The sequence below is a fragment of the Schistocerca piceifrons genome, chromosome 4 (genome assembly GCF_021461385.2).
Source record: "Schistocerca piceifrons isolate TAMUIC-IGC-003096 chromosome 4, iqSchPice1.1, whole genome shotgun sequence".
NCBI classification, from domain to species: Eukaryota; Metazoa; Arthropoda; class Insecta; order Orthoptera; family Acrididae; genus Schistocerca; species Schistocerca piceifrons.
This window is the reverse complement of record NC_060141.1, coordinates 637,685,805-637,705,190: the sequence shown is the minus strand read 5'-3', so window position 1 is coordinate 637,705,190 and position 19,386 is coordinate 637,685,805. Positions and strand designations below refer to the sequence as shown.

The window sequence follows — 19,386 nt, the reverse complement described above, 5'->3', positions numbered from 1 at the left end:
CAGAAATGCTTCCACCCTTGGCCCAAAAGCCAATTATCATGCCCTTTTGGATGTCAGATAAATTGCTCTGTTTCCGCATTATGCCAATGACTGTAACATTTTTCTATGTCCCACCTCTCCCCCTCAGGCACACTTTATATACCCTCCACTGCTGGTGCTGCCACCTGCCGTCAGTGAGTGGTTATTGCACATGGACATTGAACATAGGTGGTGGTAATATTAATGTGGCTGGACTGTGTATGAAACAGTACATACATGTATTTTAATGTCTCTACTGTTGGTAAATTTATTACTTTCTAAATTTAATAATTTAATCCTTTATTAAATAATATAGAAATAAAGGTAACAATTCACCAAATAGTAGAGTCATTGTTTGTTCAAAAGGCTAAAAACCAAAACTGTAAACTTTGTTAGCTTTTGGACAAATCCTTTTTTGAGCTGCAATATGCATACACATATGTGCACAAGCACACACACAATGGCTGTCATTGTAGGTCAGTGCCACCTGGTATGAAAATTGCACACAAAAATCATATAACAGATGTTAGCTTCAAGTCATGTCATCCATACTTTAAACAAAAATAAAACATAAAATACGTAAATAAGACACTGAATTTACATTGCGCATTAACTGTCTGGATTAGTAAAATTTTAAATTGCTTTTGTAATGCCATTTCCTTGTGCATTACGAGTAGAACAGCCATGTACATTAGTGCCATTTGGTGGGCTGCTTTCCTTACACCGTCAGGAGTACGTTCCGACCAGGTTGCCCCCATGCTTTATGAAAATGACTTTAATGAGATACTTGTATCAATATAATTTGGGTGGGTGTTAAGTTCTGATATGTTCACATTGTATTCTACTTGCTTGTATTTTATTCAGTGTCATTGCCTTGTTTTTCAAGTATGCTATGTTTTTTTTTAGATGCTCTGAAAATGCTGTAAACACTGTTTGTCAAGACTAAAGTATTATTACAGTGCCACAAATCATTGTCCTGCTGTCTAGAGAGTAGGTCACACAGGCGTCTGCACTACCATACCACATGTAAGCAAATGTATCATTCAGATATGGTTGTCTGGTAAACTATATGCTTGAAGCCCATCTCTCTCTGCCCTGTTGTTGTGATCAGACAATTGCCTTGTAAGGCTATTTAGATTTTTGCGAAGTATGTGACAGTTGAAAAAAAGTGGATATTGTTTCCATTTATGGTCAATGTCTGCAAACTGTTAGAACAATGAAGTGGTCATATGCTGAAAGGTATCCTGTTCACAACAAATCCTCATGATTGGTCTTTGCAAATATTGTTTTTTTTTCAATAACTGGCAGCATGAAGAATAAAATACACCAATGACATAGAACAGCAACTGGTGAGAGAGAAACAACTTATGTTTGAGGAGCAGTAACACACAATCGACGTGTCACTATGAAGTGGCTAGAATGTGCCATTGGGATCAGCCAAAGGAGTGTTCTGTGAATACAACACATTTCAAGCTTTCCACAATTCATTCCATTCAGTGCTTCATGGAAATAAGTTACAAAATCCATTACAGTGGTGTCTATGGAAAAACCAAAGTGATAATACATTTATATGGATAATTTTCTTTATGGGTGAAGCAGTTAGAAACCATGGGTAAATCAACCTCTTCAATGTGCACCATTTGTCAGTTGAAAACCTACAATGGCTGAAAGAAGTGGATAAACAACAACATTGGTATGTCAACACATGGTGCACACTTCTGAAGAATCATATTATTGATCTGTTTTATTGACGGGACTCTAAATAGCCACAGGTATCCACAGTTCCAAACATGTATGCTGCCACTGTTATTCGAAGACATCCCATTGGAGATTAGGGATTTCATTTGGTTCCAACGTAACAGATATGCCACTCTTTCTGCATGAATCATTACAGAGCTTCTTAACAGAACGTCTGGGGAATTGTCAGATCGGTCATTTGGGAAGCACAAATTGTCTGCATACTCACAAGACTGACCACCTCTGGATTTCTGTCTGTGGGAAAAATTAAAACAAGGGGCTATAACAAATCTGTTTTACAGAGACCTTTGTTTAATAGTAGATTATGATATCTATCCTGACTGCAAACATGTGATTCCATTCTTTTTTTAGCTACGTTTTATCTAGGATTGCAAATCTGATGTTCTAAAAAAGAGATCCTATGGGATCAATGAAATGTACAGGAATAATTATTTAAATTTAATTTTTTTGTGTTCCAGAACTCCATTTTTATCTCCGAATTTAAAGAAGTTAGTTAGCCTACAAATTCTATTTGTTTCATTTAACCATAACTGGCACATATTTCACATTTTGCAAGATTTAATTATGAAAATCTCCCATAACATTCCACTATCCATTAAATATAGAACTGTTATATTTTTTTATAAAAATCAGTCACATGGAAGAAAGTATAAGTTATTTGTTATTTTAGCAATGTGATGTGCCTCGTAAACTTTACTTCTATAAAATTAGTTTATATCCAGAGTTATATTTTTTGGTAAATTTTAACTCAAGTATGCAGAAAAATGTGCGCAAGATTTAATTTGCTTAATTGCTGGTTCTGAAGAGATCTAGATTTTCATGTTGTAAAATATATTGCTCAAGTTTCTCACAAAATGTGTTAGACAGTCTTTGATTTGTTTTCAAGTAGAGCAGTGTTGGTTTGGAACTGGAGTAAGCAAGTCTTTGTATGGAACTGGGGCAGAACAGTCTATGTTTTTAGAGTTGTGTACAATACTGTGGATTAAATATGTGCAATGCACATCTCTTTAATCTAAAACTGTGACTTTTAATTGAATTAATATCTAAAACAGATTATAATACTGTCATGTGAAAGACACTCTTTAGCAAAGTGCAAGATGCTGAAACATGAAGCTGATTGTCTGCCTCATGTGAAGTGGAAACAAACCATGATTTCTGAAAACAGTGAATAAGTACCTCCTCCAACATTCATGAGCCAGAACCCGAACATCATGCCATGGACTTTATCAGAATGATAAGCAGAGCCACAAATGTTACAACAAAACAATATGAATGTTAAACAATCTTTCTAATGATTATAACAATTATTTTAGAACTGGTTTTCTGCACTGTTGTTTCCTGTTCTACTTAATAACATATTTACATGTCGGCTTGTCCTGATGAAGAAATGTAAACCCATCATCAACAATTTCATAACAAAGATTTTTAATTGGACTTAGGGAATAGTTGACAACTCCTGAAGACATTAAATGCCATATAACATAGGCTGGTGGTGCAGTAATTCCAGATGAAATTCAATGTGTAGTACTGCCCGTCCACAATCACTTCATAGCATGTATCAATGCTTAATGTCACCACTCATCATTTTGAGCACTTGATATGACACTCATAATAATAAACACGTGTACTGTACCTGATTTATTTGTTTGTTAACAATTGGTGTAGCAGGACACTAGTTTGTGGGACCTCTTCTTCTGACAGCAGGATAGGATTTGCCACACTGTTCTCTTCTTACTGTTTAATCAAGTTCCAGGTATGTTATGTCATTGCAGTCCTCTTCAAAGAGGCTCTTTCCAATGCAAAAAGAGGAGGAGGAGGAGGAAGAGGAGGAGGAGGAGAAGGAGGAGAAAATATGGAGCCAGTATCATAATTCGGCAGCTATAAATGTTAAAAATTACTTGTATACATAAGAAAATGTGCCCTATTATCTGCTACAGCTTCTAAAAATCTGTACCATGGTATACTCTGTGTGTATCTACGGTGGTTTGTCTGAATTCTGAGAAGTTTCACATATCTTCACTATGGGTCTGTGGAAATTCCTATCCCATGTCTGGTGTTATATATTTATTGAGGTCTCTAGGCCATTTGAGTATTTTTGGTTACCATTCATTTTCCTGTCTTTTCTTGGAGATAAAATATCTTCAGATTGCAAAGAGCAGCTCTGTCTTCTTATGTTCGCAATTTACTGCTGTTTGCAAGTAAAGCCTTCCTAGCTCTTGTAGTACGGTTTATAACTTAAGCCATTATTACTAAACACCTTTATTATAAAGCATTTATTTCAGTTTCAGGTATACAAGCAGACAAAAGCCTTGACTCTCTCATTAAATCCTGCATACTTGACCCAGGATTTCCTGAATTTGTTGAACAAGTGCAGTCAAAGTTGGAAGAAATACAGAAAATTTCATCATGAGCATTTGACTGAAATAAAATTAATGTGTTTCTTGTGCTTGTAAGAAATAATGTTGAATAAAAACTTGAGTTGAATAATTTTTTTCCCTACCATGATGTATTTTAATACCAGAGAGCTGAATTATGTTACTATAATTTAAACTCCTCTTCTGTTTCTTCAGTAGACATTTTGGCTCTGGAAGAATATCCTAATGATGTCCATCCATTATTTGGTAACTATTATTTTTCTTTTGATTTTGATTCTATGGCCAATGCCCTTGTTTTTATTACATGTGTCAACTATACTACAGAAAGTAAATCTATTTTGGGATCTTTCAGAATCTGAAATCTTCAACATTCCTGAAAAAAAAAGAAGGTTAAAACACTTCTCAGCAAATTCAGTGTGTGCATTGGGATGAAAAGAAATTTAAGAACTTCGTAAGTGAATATCCGGGCAGCCATTCGCCCCAACTGTTCAGTCATACATTGAAGAAGCAATGATGGGAATAAAAGAAAGATTATAGCGTGGGATTAAAATTCAGGATAGAAGGATATTAATGATATGATTTGCTGATCACATTGCTATCTTCAGTGAAAGGGAAGAAGAATTACACAAACTGTTTAATGGAATGAACAGTATAATGAATACAGAATATGGAGTGAGAGTGAACCACAAAAAGATGACAGCAGTGATAAGCAGCAGAAATGAGAATAGTGGGAAACTTAACATTTAAATTGATGATCACAAAGCAGGCAAAGTTAAGGAATTCTGCTACCTTGGAAGCAAAGTAACCACCGACTGATGAAACAAGGAGGACATAAAAACCAGACTAGCACAGCAAAAAGGGCATTCCTGAGAAATACACTACTGGCCATTAAAATTGCTACACCAAGAAGATGATGTGCTACAGACGCAAAATTTAACCTACAGGAAGAACATGCTGTCATATGCAAATGATTAGCTTTCCAGAGCATTCACACAAGGTAGGCGCCGGTGGCGACACCTAAAACATGCTGACATGAGGAAAGTTTCCAACCGATTTCTCAAACACAAACAGCAGTTGACCGGCATTGCCTGGTGAAACATTGTTGTGATGTCACGTGTAAGGAGGAGAAATGCATACCATCATATTTCCAACTTTGATAAAGGTCGGATTGTAGCCTATCGCGATTGCAGTGTATCGTATCGCGACATTGCTGCTCGCGTTGGTCAAGATGCAATGACTGTTAGCAGAATATGGAATCGGTGGGATCAGGAGGGTAATAAAGAATGCCATGCTGGATCCCAATGGCCTCGTATCACTAGCAGTCGAGATGACAGGAATCTTATCTGCATGGCTGTAACGGATCGTGCAGCCACGTCTCGATCCCTGAGTCAACAGATGGAGACGTTTGCAAGACAACAACCATCTTCACGAACAGTTTGATGACGTTTGCAGCAGCATGGACTATCAGCTCGGAGACCATGGCTGCGGTTACCCTTGACGCTGCATCACAGACAGGACCGCCTGCGATGGTGTACTCAACGACGAACCTGGGTGCACGAATGGCAAAACTTCATTTTTGTCGGTTGAATCCAGGTTCTGTTTACAGCATCATGATGGTCGCATCCGTGTTTGGTGACATCGCGGTGAACGTACATTGGAAGCGTGTATTCATCATCGCTATACTGGCGAATCACCCGGCGTGATGGTATGGGGGTATCATTGGTTCCACTTCTCGGTCACCTCTTGTTCGCATTGACGGCACTTTGAACAGTGGACGTTACATTTCAGATGTGATATGACCCGTGGCTCTACCCTTCATTCGATCCTTGCAATACCCTACATTTCAGCAGGATAATGCACGACTGCATGTTGCAGGTCCTGTATGGGCTTTCTGGATACAGAAAATGTTCGGCTGCTGCCCTGGCCAGCACATTCTCCAGATCTCTCACCAATTGAAAACATCCGGTCAATGGTGGCTGAGCAAGTAGCTCATCACAATACGCCAGTCACCACTCTTGATGAACTGTGGTATTGTGTTGAAGCTGCATGGGCAGCCGTACCTGTACACGCCATCCAAGCTCTGTTTGACTCAATGCCCAGGTGTACGGCCGTTATTAGGGCCAGAGGTGGTTGTTCTAGATACTGATTTCTCTGGATCTATGCACCCAAATTGCGTGAAAATGTAAATCACATGTTTGTTCTAGTATAATATATTTGTCCAATGAATACCCGTTTGTCATCTGCATTTCTTCTTGGTGTAGCGATTTTAATGGCCAGTAGTGTAGAAGTTTACTGGCGTCAAACATAAGTCATAATTTGTGGAAGAAATTTCTGAGAACATGTGTTTGGAGCACAGTATTGTTTGGTAGTGAATTATGCACAAAGGGAAAACTGGAACACAAGAGAATCAAAGCATTTGAGATGTGGTGCAACAGAAGATGGGGAGAAGAAAGTAATATCAAAAAAGAACTGAACAGAAGAAGGGACAAGATGATACAACATGTATTAAGACATCAGTTAATAAAAACATCCATGGTACTAAAGGGAGCTGTAGAGGGTAAAAACTGTAGGGGAAGACAGAGACTGGTCTGCATCCAACAAATAACTAAGGGTGCAGGGTGCAGGTGTTACTCTGAGATGAAGAAGCAAGCACAGGAGAGAAAATGGTGGTGGGCTGTGTCAAACCAATCAAAAGACTGATGACTCCCCCCACCCACAAAGAAAAATTATGTAGATAACTAAAGACAAATATATGTGAGCTGCTGTTATTCCTAAAACTGGAAAAATTAGAAACAGATGTTTGCATTACAGAACTTTTGCTTTCTGATGTTATTGTTTATGCAGTAAATGATCTGGTTGATAATTTTGAAACACCCATGAGTCTTTTCGCAGACAGTGCTGATGTTAACAGAAAGATTGCAACCCCAGGAAGACTGAAATGCTGCAATAATCAGGTGAGATGCAGGACAACATAAGGAGGATCAACAGTTGGTGTTGTGGCCGGCAGGTGAATGTGAATGTAAATAAATGTAATTTACTGCACATTAACTAGGAGAGAGATCCATGACTATTAAACTGTGCTACTGGTGAAAAATAACTTAAAACTATAACAAGTGAAACACGATGGCCGCGAGTATAGGTGTATGCAATTTTACTGCTAAAATGTATTACAAGGATGCAGTTAAAAATGAATCATGTGTGATGTGCAAATGGGAATTCACAAGTTTATGATGTGGAATCAGTGGCCTAAGTAAAGAAAAAGACAGCCTGAACTGTCAGAGGATAGAGAGAAGTAATCATCAGAATGGAAGACAGTAAACAACAAACATAAAGCATTAGGAACTAAAATATCACCTACAGGGTATTTGAATGTGAACAAATTTAATGTACTTCCTTCTAATAACAATACTGTAGTAACTGGCTTAGAACTGAAGCGTAAGTAGTGTATTAAAGTGACTACAGCTGATGTTCCAAAAGGTGAAACTTATTGTAAAAAAGTGACTTTTGGTATGCTACAGCCTAAATTTTCAGCAGTTATAAATGAGAGTTCTGAAAGAAATATACATTCTGTTATGAGTAACTGTATCAAAATGTGTGCATATTTTTGCAGTCAGTCACAGGAGAGGTATGACCAAAACTGTAGAAAACAGTTGTCGCATTGCTGAGGTTTGTGGAATCATGAAACCTAGTGCTAAAATTCAAGAAGTCATAGCACACTATGACCCTGAAAGAGTAAAAAATGATTATTTGATCCTAACTGGTGGTTGTAACACTGTGGCCTGCAATGAAGATTATGATGTTCTACAGACACCAGATATTATATGTGAAAAGCAAAGTTCTGTGTAAGTGAGGCTATTTCACAAATGAGCTTTAAATTATCAAAGAGTTGCAAGCATTTTAGCAGTATACACACACACACACACACACACACACACACACACACACACACACACACACACACAGACTGCAGACGTGTGTGCAAGTTGCACGTGCGTGAGAGTGTGTGTGCGTGTGTGTGTGTGTGTGTGTGTGTGTGTGTGTGTGTCTACTGCGGACAAAGGCCTTAATGGCCGAAAGCTATGATTGTGTGAATCTGTTTATTGTGCCTATCGTGACTCAGCTATATGGTGAGTAGCAACTTTCCTTCTCTCGTATTGTTTCATTGACAATATATTTATAGATAAGTCAAGAGTCAACAGCATTAGTGTGTGTGGCTCTTCTGACCATGATGGTCAATGGTTACACTCACTGACATCAAACTGTGCAACAGTTCTTAACATTCTCATAAATCTTTTAGGATAGTAAATGATGAGACCCTTAAAATTTCAACTACAGCCTTCAAGAGAGAGACTGTAGTCCAGTTTTCGGTGAAACAGATAGTCCAGCTTTCGGTGAAACAGATGTAAATAAAAAGTATAATACATATTAAAATGAATTTACATCTCTCTTTGAAGCTACCTTTGCCCAAAAAATAATGAGAAACAGCCATATTACCACTGACAAGATGACATGGCTCACTGTAGGAATAAAAACATCCTGCAGAACAAAGAGGTTGCTATATAGTTCTCTCAACGCCTGTAATGACCAAATGAAACAACAGAACTACAAACTGTACTGTGGCACCTTAAAGGAGGTAATAAATAAATCTAAGAGTGTGTGCATACAGTCTGAAATTTGGATGTCAGAAAACAAAATAAAAATAATTTGGAATGTGATAAAGTGAAACACTGACAGAAAAGCACGGAACATGACACAGATAGAAATTAAACAAGATGAAAATACTATAAAGCAGTCTGAAATGGTTGCATAAATATGGAACAAACATTTTTTGACAGCAGCAGATAAGGCAAGCTGTAAAGGATTTGTAGATGAAGCAATGGCTTATTAACAGAAAGCTATCAGCAACAGAACCATACAGATATCCTTACCTCTTGTTACATTAAATGAGATTGAAAGAATAATTAAGTCATTAAAAATTAAAAGGTCAACAATGCAGGAAAAAGATAGATTGCTAATTACCATAAAGGAGCCATGTTAAGTTGTACACAGGCACAATTAAAAGACACATCACTTGGGATGCTAGCAGCAATCTGGAGGGGGTGGGGGAAGGGGAAAAGCTAGTAGTGTACAGGTGGGGAGTGAGACGAACACTGTCTGGTGGAATGTGCAGGGACTAGAATGCCAGCAGGCACAGTGTAAGGAGTTGGTGAGCAGGGAGGTGTGGAACAAAGGAGCAAAAAAGGAGAGGAGCAGGAAAAGATGGGGGAGTGGGGGGGGGGGGGGGGGTTGCGTTGGCAAACAGCTGCAAACAATGAGGGTGGAAGATGAGAATGGGGAGGAGATAATGGACAAAGGGGGGTGGAAACTGTTGGGTGGAGGGGGTGGGGCCGGTATGTTACCATAGGTTGATGGTTGGTTGATTTGGGTGAGGGGACCAAACAGCGAAATCATTGGTCCCTTCAGATTAGGGAAGGATGGGAAAGAAAGTCAGCCATGCCTTTCCAAAGGAACCATTCTGGCATTTGCATGAAGCAATTTAAGGAAATCGTGGAAAACCTAAATCAAATTGAAATGGCCAGATGCGGGTTTGAACTATCATCCTCCCGAATGCAAGTCCAGTGTGCTAACCTCTGTGTCATCTAGTTCGGTGTAGGTTGACACTGGGATGATTACAGGAGCTCAGAATGTGTTGTAAGGTTAACTTCCAGATGTGCAGTTCAGAAAAGTTGCCGGTGGAGGGTTTGATCCAGATGGATCAGGTAGTGAAGCAGCCTTTGACATCAAGCATGTTATTTTCAGCTGCCGCCACAGGTGGCCTATTTTGCTCTTGGCCAGAGTTTGGCAGTGGCCATTCATCCTGGTGGACAGCTGGTTGGTAGTCATATTAATATAAAAAGTTGTGCAGTGGTCGAAGCAGAGCTGGTAAATGACAAGGCTGCTTTCACAGGTGGCCTGACCCCTGATGGGATAGGATAAACCTGCCCAATCCACCCATCCAGCACTTCCTATTCCAGTCCTATCACAGGTTTATTTTACCCCACCAGAGGTCAGGCCAACTGTGAAAGCAGCCATGGTGTTTACTAGCTCTGCTGCACTCATTGCAGAGCTTTTTTGTTGGTACGATTATCAACCAGCTGTGCAGCAGGATGAATGGCCACAGCCATACTGTGGCCAAGAGGAAAATAAACCACCTTGTGCAGATGAACGTAAATTGCATGATTTCAATGGCTGTTTCACTACCTGAGCCATCTGGATCCTCCTCTCCACCAGCAGCTTTTCTAAACTGCACAGATGGGAGTTATCCTTACCATACATTCCGTGCTCCCAGAGGTATCCTGGCCGCCTCAACCTACGGTAACATACTGTCCCAACACCCTACGCCAAGTTTCCATCCCTTCTGTCCTATCGCCTCCTCCCCATTCTCGTGTCCCACCCTCTATGTTTGCTGCCCTCCCCCCTCCCCAACCACCCACCAACACACACACCCTTCTTTCCCTGCTCATCTCCTTTTTCGCTCCTGTTGCCCCACAACCTCCTGACACTGTGCCTTTTGGCATTCTAGTCCCTGCACTTCACCAGACAGTGTTCATCTCTCTCCTCACCTGCACACTGCTATCCCCTCCCCTTCCCCACCACACTGCTGCCCTCACATTCGGGAGGACGACGGTTCAATCCTGCATCTGGCCATCCTGATTTAGGTTTTCCGTGATTTCCCTAAATAGCACCAGGCAAATGCCGGGATGGTTCCTTTGAAAGGGCACAGCCGACTTCCTTCCCCGTCTTTCCCTAATCCGATGAGACCGGTGACCTCACTGTCTGGTCTCCTCCCCCACAACAACCCAACCCAACCCACATTGCTGCTTGCATTCCATGTGATAGTCACATTCCAGCCCAAGATGACGGAGTTGGAGGTCATTTGTGCACGGGGTGTACTTGCCTGTGTATGTGAATGGTGTGTGTGTCTCTTTTGCTGAAACCTCTATTTAAACATCTTTTAATTGTGCCTGTCTGCAACTTTAACATGTCTCCTTTACAGTAAGTAGCAATCCATCTTTTCTTACATTGTTCATATTCCTACCTGGAGTTTCCATTGTTTGAAAAATAAAATGTAGTAAAGTACTGTTATAATTGCATAAATCTAGTCTTATGCAACATATTCAACGTATCTCTGCAATAAAGAGTTGTCCCTGACAGACTAAAACTGGCTGTAGTAACACCTCTCTTTAAAGAAGGTGATAAAAATAATGCTACAAACTATTGCCCCATCTCCCTTTTAATTATCTTCTCAAAAAATTCTTTTTGAAAAACTCATTCACAGATTGACTGTTGATCACCTCAACTTCCACAATAACCTTAGGAAAAGTCAATTTGTGTTTCATGCTGGTCTTTAAACTAAACAAGTGATATTCACTTTTAATGATAAACAGTTTTGTAAGTGCCCCCCCCCCCCCCCCCCTCCCCAAAACAATGGTGCCTCCAGCAGGTATTTTTTGTGATCTCTCGAAAGCTTTTGACTGTGTAAACCATGAAATTAAATTCTTTTGAAAAAGGCAGAACATTATGGTTTAGGTGGTACTGCTGGTTCATGGCTTCAGTCATACTTAAAGCACCAAAAGCACACTATAATGCTGAATATCTCATTTGGAGAACCTGAGTGATCTGAATGCGGGACCTTAAGTTGCAAAGTGACGCAATGCTCTGTTTTAGATCCATTGCTATTTCTTACTAGTCTTACAACCAATCTTAGAAGACAGGCTGATGAAAGGATACCTACTTTTACAGCATTTGTAAAGTTAGAGAGAAAGCTATTGACAGAAGGGCAGAAATATGGCAGATCAATGCTATTCCAGAACAGCTTTATATGCCTCAAAACACATTCAGGCCACCAAGTTTTGAAGAGCTCTGCAAGAACTGGTCTGAACTCAATACTATGAGGACAGATAATGGAAGATGTGTCAACTCGATGTACAAATAGGAATTAACAACGTTGCTCAGCTGTGGTTGTGGGGCAGAACGACCAACTAATCAGCATTTTGATTGGTTGGTTGGTTTGTGGTATTGAAGGGACCAGACTACTAGGGCCATCGGTCCCTTTTTGCATGAACTTGAAACCCCCACAAGGAATAAAAACAAACAATGGAGATGACAAGACACAGCACAGGACAAGAAAGACACAGAGTGTGACAGTGGTTGGCCGACCATAGAACCAAAAAAAGGAAAAGCCAACCACCAAGAAACACACTAAAAACCCCATCTAAAATCACAGGCCAAAGGCCAGACCCAACACAAAAAAAAGGACAAACACTTAGATCAAGCAATAAAAACTCCTGCATGAATAAAACTCAAAACTAAATCTGTCATCGCAACATCATCCGATAAAAGTTCAGGAAGCGTATCAGGCAGCGCAAACATCTGCCTGAGCGGAGTTAAAAGTGGGCAGTCCAACAAGATGTGGACCACCATCAAAGCTGACCTGAAGCGACATAAAGGTGGGTCCTCGCGGCGCAATAAATAGCTGTGTCTTATCCAGGTGTGGCCAATGCGTAGCCGGCAGAGGACAACAGAGTCCTTGCAAGAGACCCTCAAGGAGGAGCACCATGCACCAGTAGTCTCCTTGATGGCCTGAAGTTTGTTGAGTGAAGGAAGGGTGTGCCATTCTTCACCCCAGGTGCGAAGTACCTTCTGCTGTAAAATTGACCTGAGGTCATTCTCCGATAGGCCTATCTCCAAGGCTGGTGCACTGACAACCTGTTTGGCCAGCGTGTCAACACGTTCATTTCCCGGGATGCTGACATGACCCAGGGTCCACACAAAGACCACAGAGCGGCTGCAACGGGCAAGAGTATGGAGGGACTCCTGGATAGTCATTACCAGACGAGAGAGAGGGAAACACTGGTCGATAGCTCGTAAACCGTTCAGGGAGTCACTACAGATAACGAAGGACTCACCTGAGCAGGAGCGGATATACTCTAGAGTGCGAGAGATGGCGACCAGCTCGGCAGTGAAAACACTGGAGCCAGCCCGCAGTGAGTGTTGTTAACAATTATCCCCTAGAGTAAGAGCATAACCGACACAACCAGCAACCATCGAACCATCAGTATAGACGTCAGAGCCTTTAAACGCGGAAAGGATTGAAAGAAAGCAGCAGCGGAGGGCCTCAGGAGGGACTGAGTCCTTCGGGCCCTGTGCCAAATCGAGCCAAAGGCATAGGCGGGTCACACACCATGGGGGTATACACAGAGGGGCCCAGAAAAGAGGTGGAAGACGGAAAACCTCAAGCCCAGAGAGAAGAGCTCCGACGGGAACTGTGATCGTACACCCTGACCATGGCTGCCATTCCGGAAGACGGACGACTGACTGAGGGAACAAGAGACGATAATTGGGGTGCCTGGGCAAGCTACAAATGTGTGTAGCATAAGCGGCCAGTAATCGTGGGCGCTGGAACCGCAATGGAGGGACACCTGCCTTCGCAAGTATGCTGTTGACAGGGCTTGTCCAGAAAGCTCCAGTGGCGAGTCTGATCCCACTGTGAAGGATGGGGTCCAGCAGCCGCAATGTGGAAGGGGAAGCCGAACCATGAGCCAGGCTCCCATAATCTAGATGGGACTGAATTAATGCCTGGTACAGCCATACAGCCTTAGGAGGGTATACCTATCGGCACCCCAGCTGGTGTGACTCAAGCAATGAAGAGCATTAAGATGCCGCCAGCATGTTTGTTTAAGCTGCTGAATATGAGGCAGCCAAGTCAACCAGGTATCGAAAACCGATCCCAAAAACCGATGCGCCTCCACCACAGCAAGAGGTTCGCTGTCAAAATAAAGCTGTGGCTCAGGGTGAACAGTGCGTTGCCGTCAGAACTGCATGACGCAGGTCTTGGCAGCCGAAAACTGGAAGCCATGTGCTACAGCCCAAGATTGCGCCTTTTGGATAGTGCCCTGCAGCTGCCGCTCAGCAGCTGCAATGCCAGTGGGGCTATAGTGTAGGCAGAAGTCGTTAGCTTACAAGGAAGATGAGACAGATGTTCCAGCCCAGCCCAGTAATTGCAATCAAAAAGAGGCAGACACTTAAGACAGATCCTTGCGGTACCCCGTTCTCCTGAACTCGGGAGGAACTATGGGAGGCCGCAACTTGCACACGGAAGGAATGAAGCGACAGAAAATTTTGTATGAAAATTGGGAGCACACCCCGAAGACCCCAACCATGAAGCATAGAGAGGATGTGATGTCGCCTTGTCGTATCGTATGCCTTCCGCATGTCAAAGAAGACAGCGACCAGATGCTGACGGTGGGCAAAGGCCATACGGATGGCAGACTCCAGGCACACCAGATTATTGGCGGCAGAGCGGCCCTTACGGAACTGATGTTCCAACCACTCTTTCAGGAAGTGGAAGGCCAGTGGGTAATTTGCAGAAGCGGAACTCTGAGCAAAATGCTCCACTAAGTGGTTTGCGATTGTGTCGGAGTCAGTACAGACTGCTCCATTCAGTGAAAGTGCAGGTATGCAGATGGGGTTCTGATAGCCATAGAGTCACCTAATCTTGCCCCAAACCTGTGATGGAGAGGTACGGAGACCAATGGTGGAGACATACCTTTCCCAGCACTCCTGCTTGCATTGGCAAATGAGGCGGCGGGCTCGCGCATGGAGCTGTTTAAGGACGATGAGGTATTCCAATGAGGGATGCCGCTTGTGACGCTGGAGTGGCTGCCTGCGATCTTTAACCACCTCAGCGATCTTGGGCGACCACTAAGGCACAGTCCTCTGCTGAGGGGACCCAGAAGAACAGGGAATGGCGGATTCTGTGGCAGTAAGGATGCCGGTGGTGACCGAGTGAACCACCACATCAATGGCGTCATTGGAAAGAGGCTCAATAGTGGCAATGGAGGTGAACAAGTTCCAGTCAGCATTATTCATAGCCCATCTGCAGGGGCGCTCAGAAGAGTGATGCTGTGGCAGTGACAGAAAGATTGGAAAGTGGTCATGCACACTCCATTGGACAGATGGTAATAGGCTAGGGATGCAGATTGAAAGGTTGATGGCTGAGTACGTGCCATGTGCCTCACTGAAATGTGTGAGGCACCATTAGTTAAAAGAGAAAGGTCGAGCTGTGCCAATACTTGCTCAACGATGCTGCCTCGGCCTGTTGCCACTGATCCACCCCGCAGAGGGTTATGGGCTTTGAAGTCGCTCAGTAACAGAAGAGGTGGTGGCAATTTTTGGGCTATCAGTGCAGCCAGGACATGCTGCAGGACTTCACCATCTGGTGGAAGATAGAGACTGCAGACAGTAACAGCCTGAGGCTTCCACACTGGAACAGTGACAGCCTCTAAAGGGTGTTTGTAGAGGGACATACTCGCTGTAAACGTGGTGAAGGATGTAGATGCAGACGCCACCAAATACGCTCTCATAAGCTGCCCGGTTCCTATAATAACCCCGATAGCCACGGCATCAGACTGTAAAAGAAGGTCCCTATGGAAAATAATACCCTAGACCATATTTAAACTCTTATGAGGTGTGATAGTAACTGAAACATCCCCCAAGTTGTCACAAGCTAGTAACCTTCGAGACTGGGCAGAGGATGCCGTTTTTATCAATACTGACGCAGAGCGCATTTTGGACAACTCCTTCACCTCCCCAAACTCGCCCTCTAAATGCTATACGAAGAATTGAGGCTTTGTTGGCATGAAAGACTCCCCATCAGCTCTCGTACAAACTAGGAATTGGGACGAATAAGTGTGTCTGCCATCCTGAGCCTTATGCTCCGCTCCTCCCACGGTGTGGTCAGGGAGGGGAATGATTTGGGATCATATTTCTGAGCCCGAGAACACTTAGAGACTGCTGGCCACCAGCAAGAGATGATGTACCACGCTTCATTGAGGGTCATCCGCCCTGATACCACCCACTCCGACCAAGGGCCCTCCCCACAGATGCCACCCAGCCTCAGCAAGGGCCACCTGGCAAGATGGCCATTACCGGGAGTCCCGATGCCCCAGGGAAATAGGCATCTACTCCTTGGCATATGTGGCGAGTTAACGGTGCAGGCATCAGCAGAGGGATCCCTGTGTTGTCGGGGCTACAACCAACAGGGTAAATGGCGGCCCCACCACAACGGACTGGCTACCATGCTGGATATTAGGTGCAAGGAAGTCCATGGTCGTCGTCTCCACAAAAAGTAACACTGTGCAGTGCATGGTGGAAATCGTACCCAGGAATATATCCTCGCCCAAGAGATGGAGAACGAGCGGGACGACAATGCGACGACGAGAAAGCTGGCTAAAGGTCTTAATGCACGATGGACACAATGCACCATGTAACACAATGCACCATGTAAGGCACCTTTCCCCAATTGGATGCTCTTCGGAAGAATTTGGAAATATGGAGGTCAAACCCGAGAGGGGACCATCACCTATAAGCCAAAACGTTTGAGACTCCTTTTAGTTGCCTCTTACAACAGGCAGCAATACTGCGGGCCTATTCTAACCCCCAAACCCGCAGGGGGAAATCAGCGTATTGTAAGTGCACACCCAAAATTATTTTTTTCTTGGTGATCTGGAGGAATTACTGATGACAACAAAGTTGTAAATCAAATGTGTTTAACATTATGGAAAGGATAGATAGCCACTCACCATATAATGAAGATTTTGAGTCACAGACACAGGTGCAACAAAATGACTGCTAAACAAGTAAGCCTTCAGCAAAAAGGCCTTCCTCTGAATTTGACAAAATACTCTCTTTCTCTCTCTCTCTCTCTCTCTCTCTCTCTCTCTCTCTCTCTCTCTCTCTCTCTCACACACACACACACACACACACACACACACACAATGTTCATGCAAACTCATGACCACTGTCTCTGTCTGCCAAGGCATTGGTGGCCGGAGACAGTGGTCGTGTATGGGACAATTGCGTTTACACAAATAATTTGTGTACGTTGTTTAATTCGGAGGAAGGCCTTTTGGCCGAAGGCTTGCTTGTTAGCAGTCTTTTTCTCATGCCTCTTTGCGACTCAACATCCATTGTTTGCATGTATTCAACAGTCGAATATATCGCCTTCTGTGCTTTGTAAACACTGCAAATATACTTAATTTATAATGATGAATTTTTAAGTATTTTTAATATGTGTATATGTATTGTTCAAGAAAAAGGCAATTTTATTGTGTAACGTAATAACAGCCCTACGTTAAATCAGTATATATTATAAAAGTAAGTGTTACAATGTGTATGCCACTAAAACTCAGAAATGAGACTTAGTACGATCGAGGGAGCTATATGATACAGTAGCCCTCTATTCCCCATCTATGAAGAAGGTTCCCGCTTTTACCTGAAGGATGTGCTTTTGAGGATATAAGGGCTGGGAAATTTTGTCCTTTTTCTAGAACATTCCAGAACATTTGATAGTATTTGAGAACATTCCAGAATATGTGAGAGCATTGCAGAATGTTCCACAATGACCTGTGGTGTTCTGAAATGTTCGAGAATAGTTTTGAGAATTGAAAAAGATTCCAGAATGTTCAGTAAAATCCCAGCACATCCCAGATCACTGTGAAGCATTCCAGAACACTCTTGAATGTTGTGAAATGTTCAGGAACATTGTAGATCATTCAAAGCCTTTTGGTATGCTCTGGAACTCACCACTGGTGGGGCTACCCATTGGTAGGAGTACATAAAGCAAGACCTGCCATGTGTTCAAACATCAGTTTCTTATTGGTGACAGAGGGAGGAACTGAAAAAATAGGGCAGGGAGTGTATAAAAACAAACAGTGAAGTTTTAGTAGTCAAAGTGATACAGTGACCGAATATAACTTGAAAATAAAGTGTGCAAAGTGTACTTACTATATTTGTTAACAAAAAGTTGATTTGATCTACATTTTAGAAAATCCCCAAATGTAAAAGTGAAGGAGATCTTACCACTTCTGAGACAAAACAGCAAAAACAAAAAGAATACCAACAGAATGAAACAGACGAAGAGCACGAAGCATCATGTTTCAGTTCCCAAGAAATGAGAATGACGATTGTGAGAAATAGAGAAACCAAAGAAGAATGAAATGAGAATCAAGAATTGCGGCACAATCTTATAATAAAGACGAACTCAAGCCAGTCAATGAAAATATCACCCTCTGAGAAGCGCCCAAGGGAACAAGTAAATAGTACAACTTAACAAATGAATCATTCCACTATGACCTAATGAAAGACTATAACAAAAAAATGGTTCAAATGGCTTTGAGCACTATGGGACTTAACTGCTGTGGTCATCAGTCCCCTAGAACTTAGCACTACTTAAACCTAACTAACCTAAGGACATCACACACATCCATGCCCGAGGCAGGATTTGAACCTGCGACCGTAGCTGTCGCGCGGTTCCCGACTGTAGCACCTAGAACCGCTCGGCCACTTTGGCCAGCAGAATACAACAACACAAACAGTTTGTAGTTGGAAAAATGGATAAAATCAGCCAATTCCGCAACATTAAAAAATTCATTTACCACCACTGGAAGCACCTCTGCAGGAATTTTTACACTACACAACCAGGGAAACTCCAGAATCAAAACACTTTCTTCAAAATATAAAAACATACAATACTTGCTTCCAGATGACTTCTTTTGATGTCACTTTGAACAACACTAACAGAGATGCAAACAATTATGTTTTTTCCATACAAGGACAAATCTATCACAACATGGGATCACACAAATCTCGATCTAATGCACCTCTAATAGACAAAGTTGCCATCATCAACTGTGGGCAATGAAAACACATGCTATGACATAATTGTACAATGAAGTAGAGAAGCACTACAACACATTCATATAGTGGCCTCCAATATCCATTAATATTTCTACATGGAGAGGATGGATATCAATTTAATGTGACACAAATCCAACCTGAAACAGGTGCAGAAACAAACAAAAAAAGCCATTTCCAATAAGTTCTATGCTTACCGCTTAATGATGAGAGACAATGAAACATAAAGTCACATTCTAAACATTCGCCATTTATTCCAACAATTCCTAGTAGATATGTATGCAAAAATAGGAGTAGAATGGATGCTTTACATAAGACTGAATCAGAACAAACTACGCATGGAAGAATATGTCCACCTTCGAGACTCAACCATAAATGATGGAAATATTGACGACAATGGAATAATGGTAATCTTATCCTCATAATAAAACACATGCAACTTGTGGACAGAAATCAAAGAAGAGCTAAGATACAGACAAGCCCCCATGCATCGTCACAA

The 19,386-nt window shown here is 42.1% G+C and overlaps 1 protein-coding gene across 1 annotated transcript in view; it reads left to right on the top strand.

Annotated features, from left to right (window-relative positions):
* The window catches only part of LOC124796082, a 101,404-nt gene extending 97,218 nt beyond the window's left edge, over positions 1-4,186 (top strand). Inside the window, exon 7 of the mRNA XM_047260168.1 lies at positions 4,059-4,186. Coding sequence (XP_047116124.1) covers positions 4,059-4,186 — 128 coding nt within the window. The remainder of the gene's footprint in view (positions 1-4,058) is intronic.
* The last annotated feature ends 15,200 nt before the right edge of the window (positions 4,187-19,386 follow it).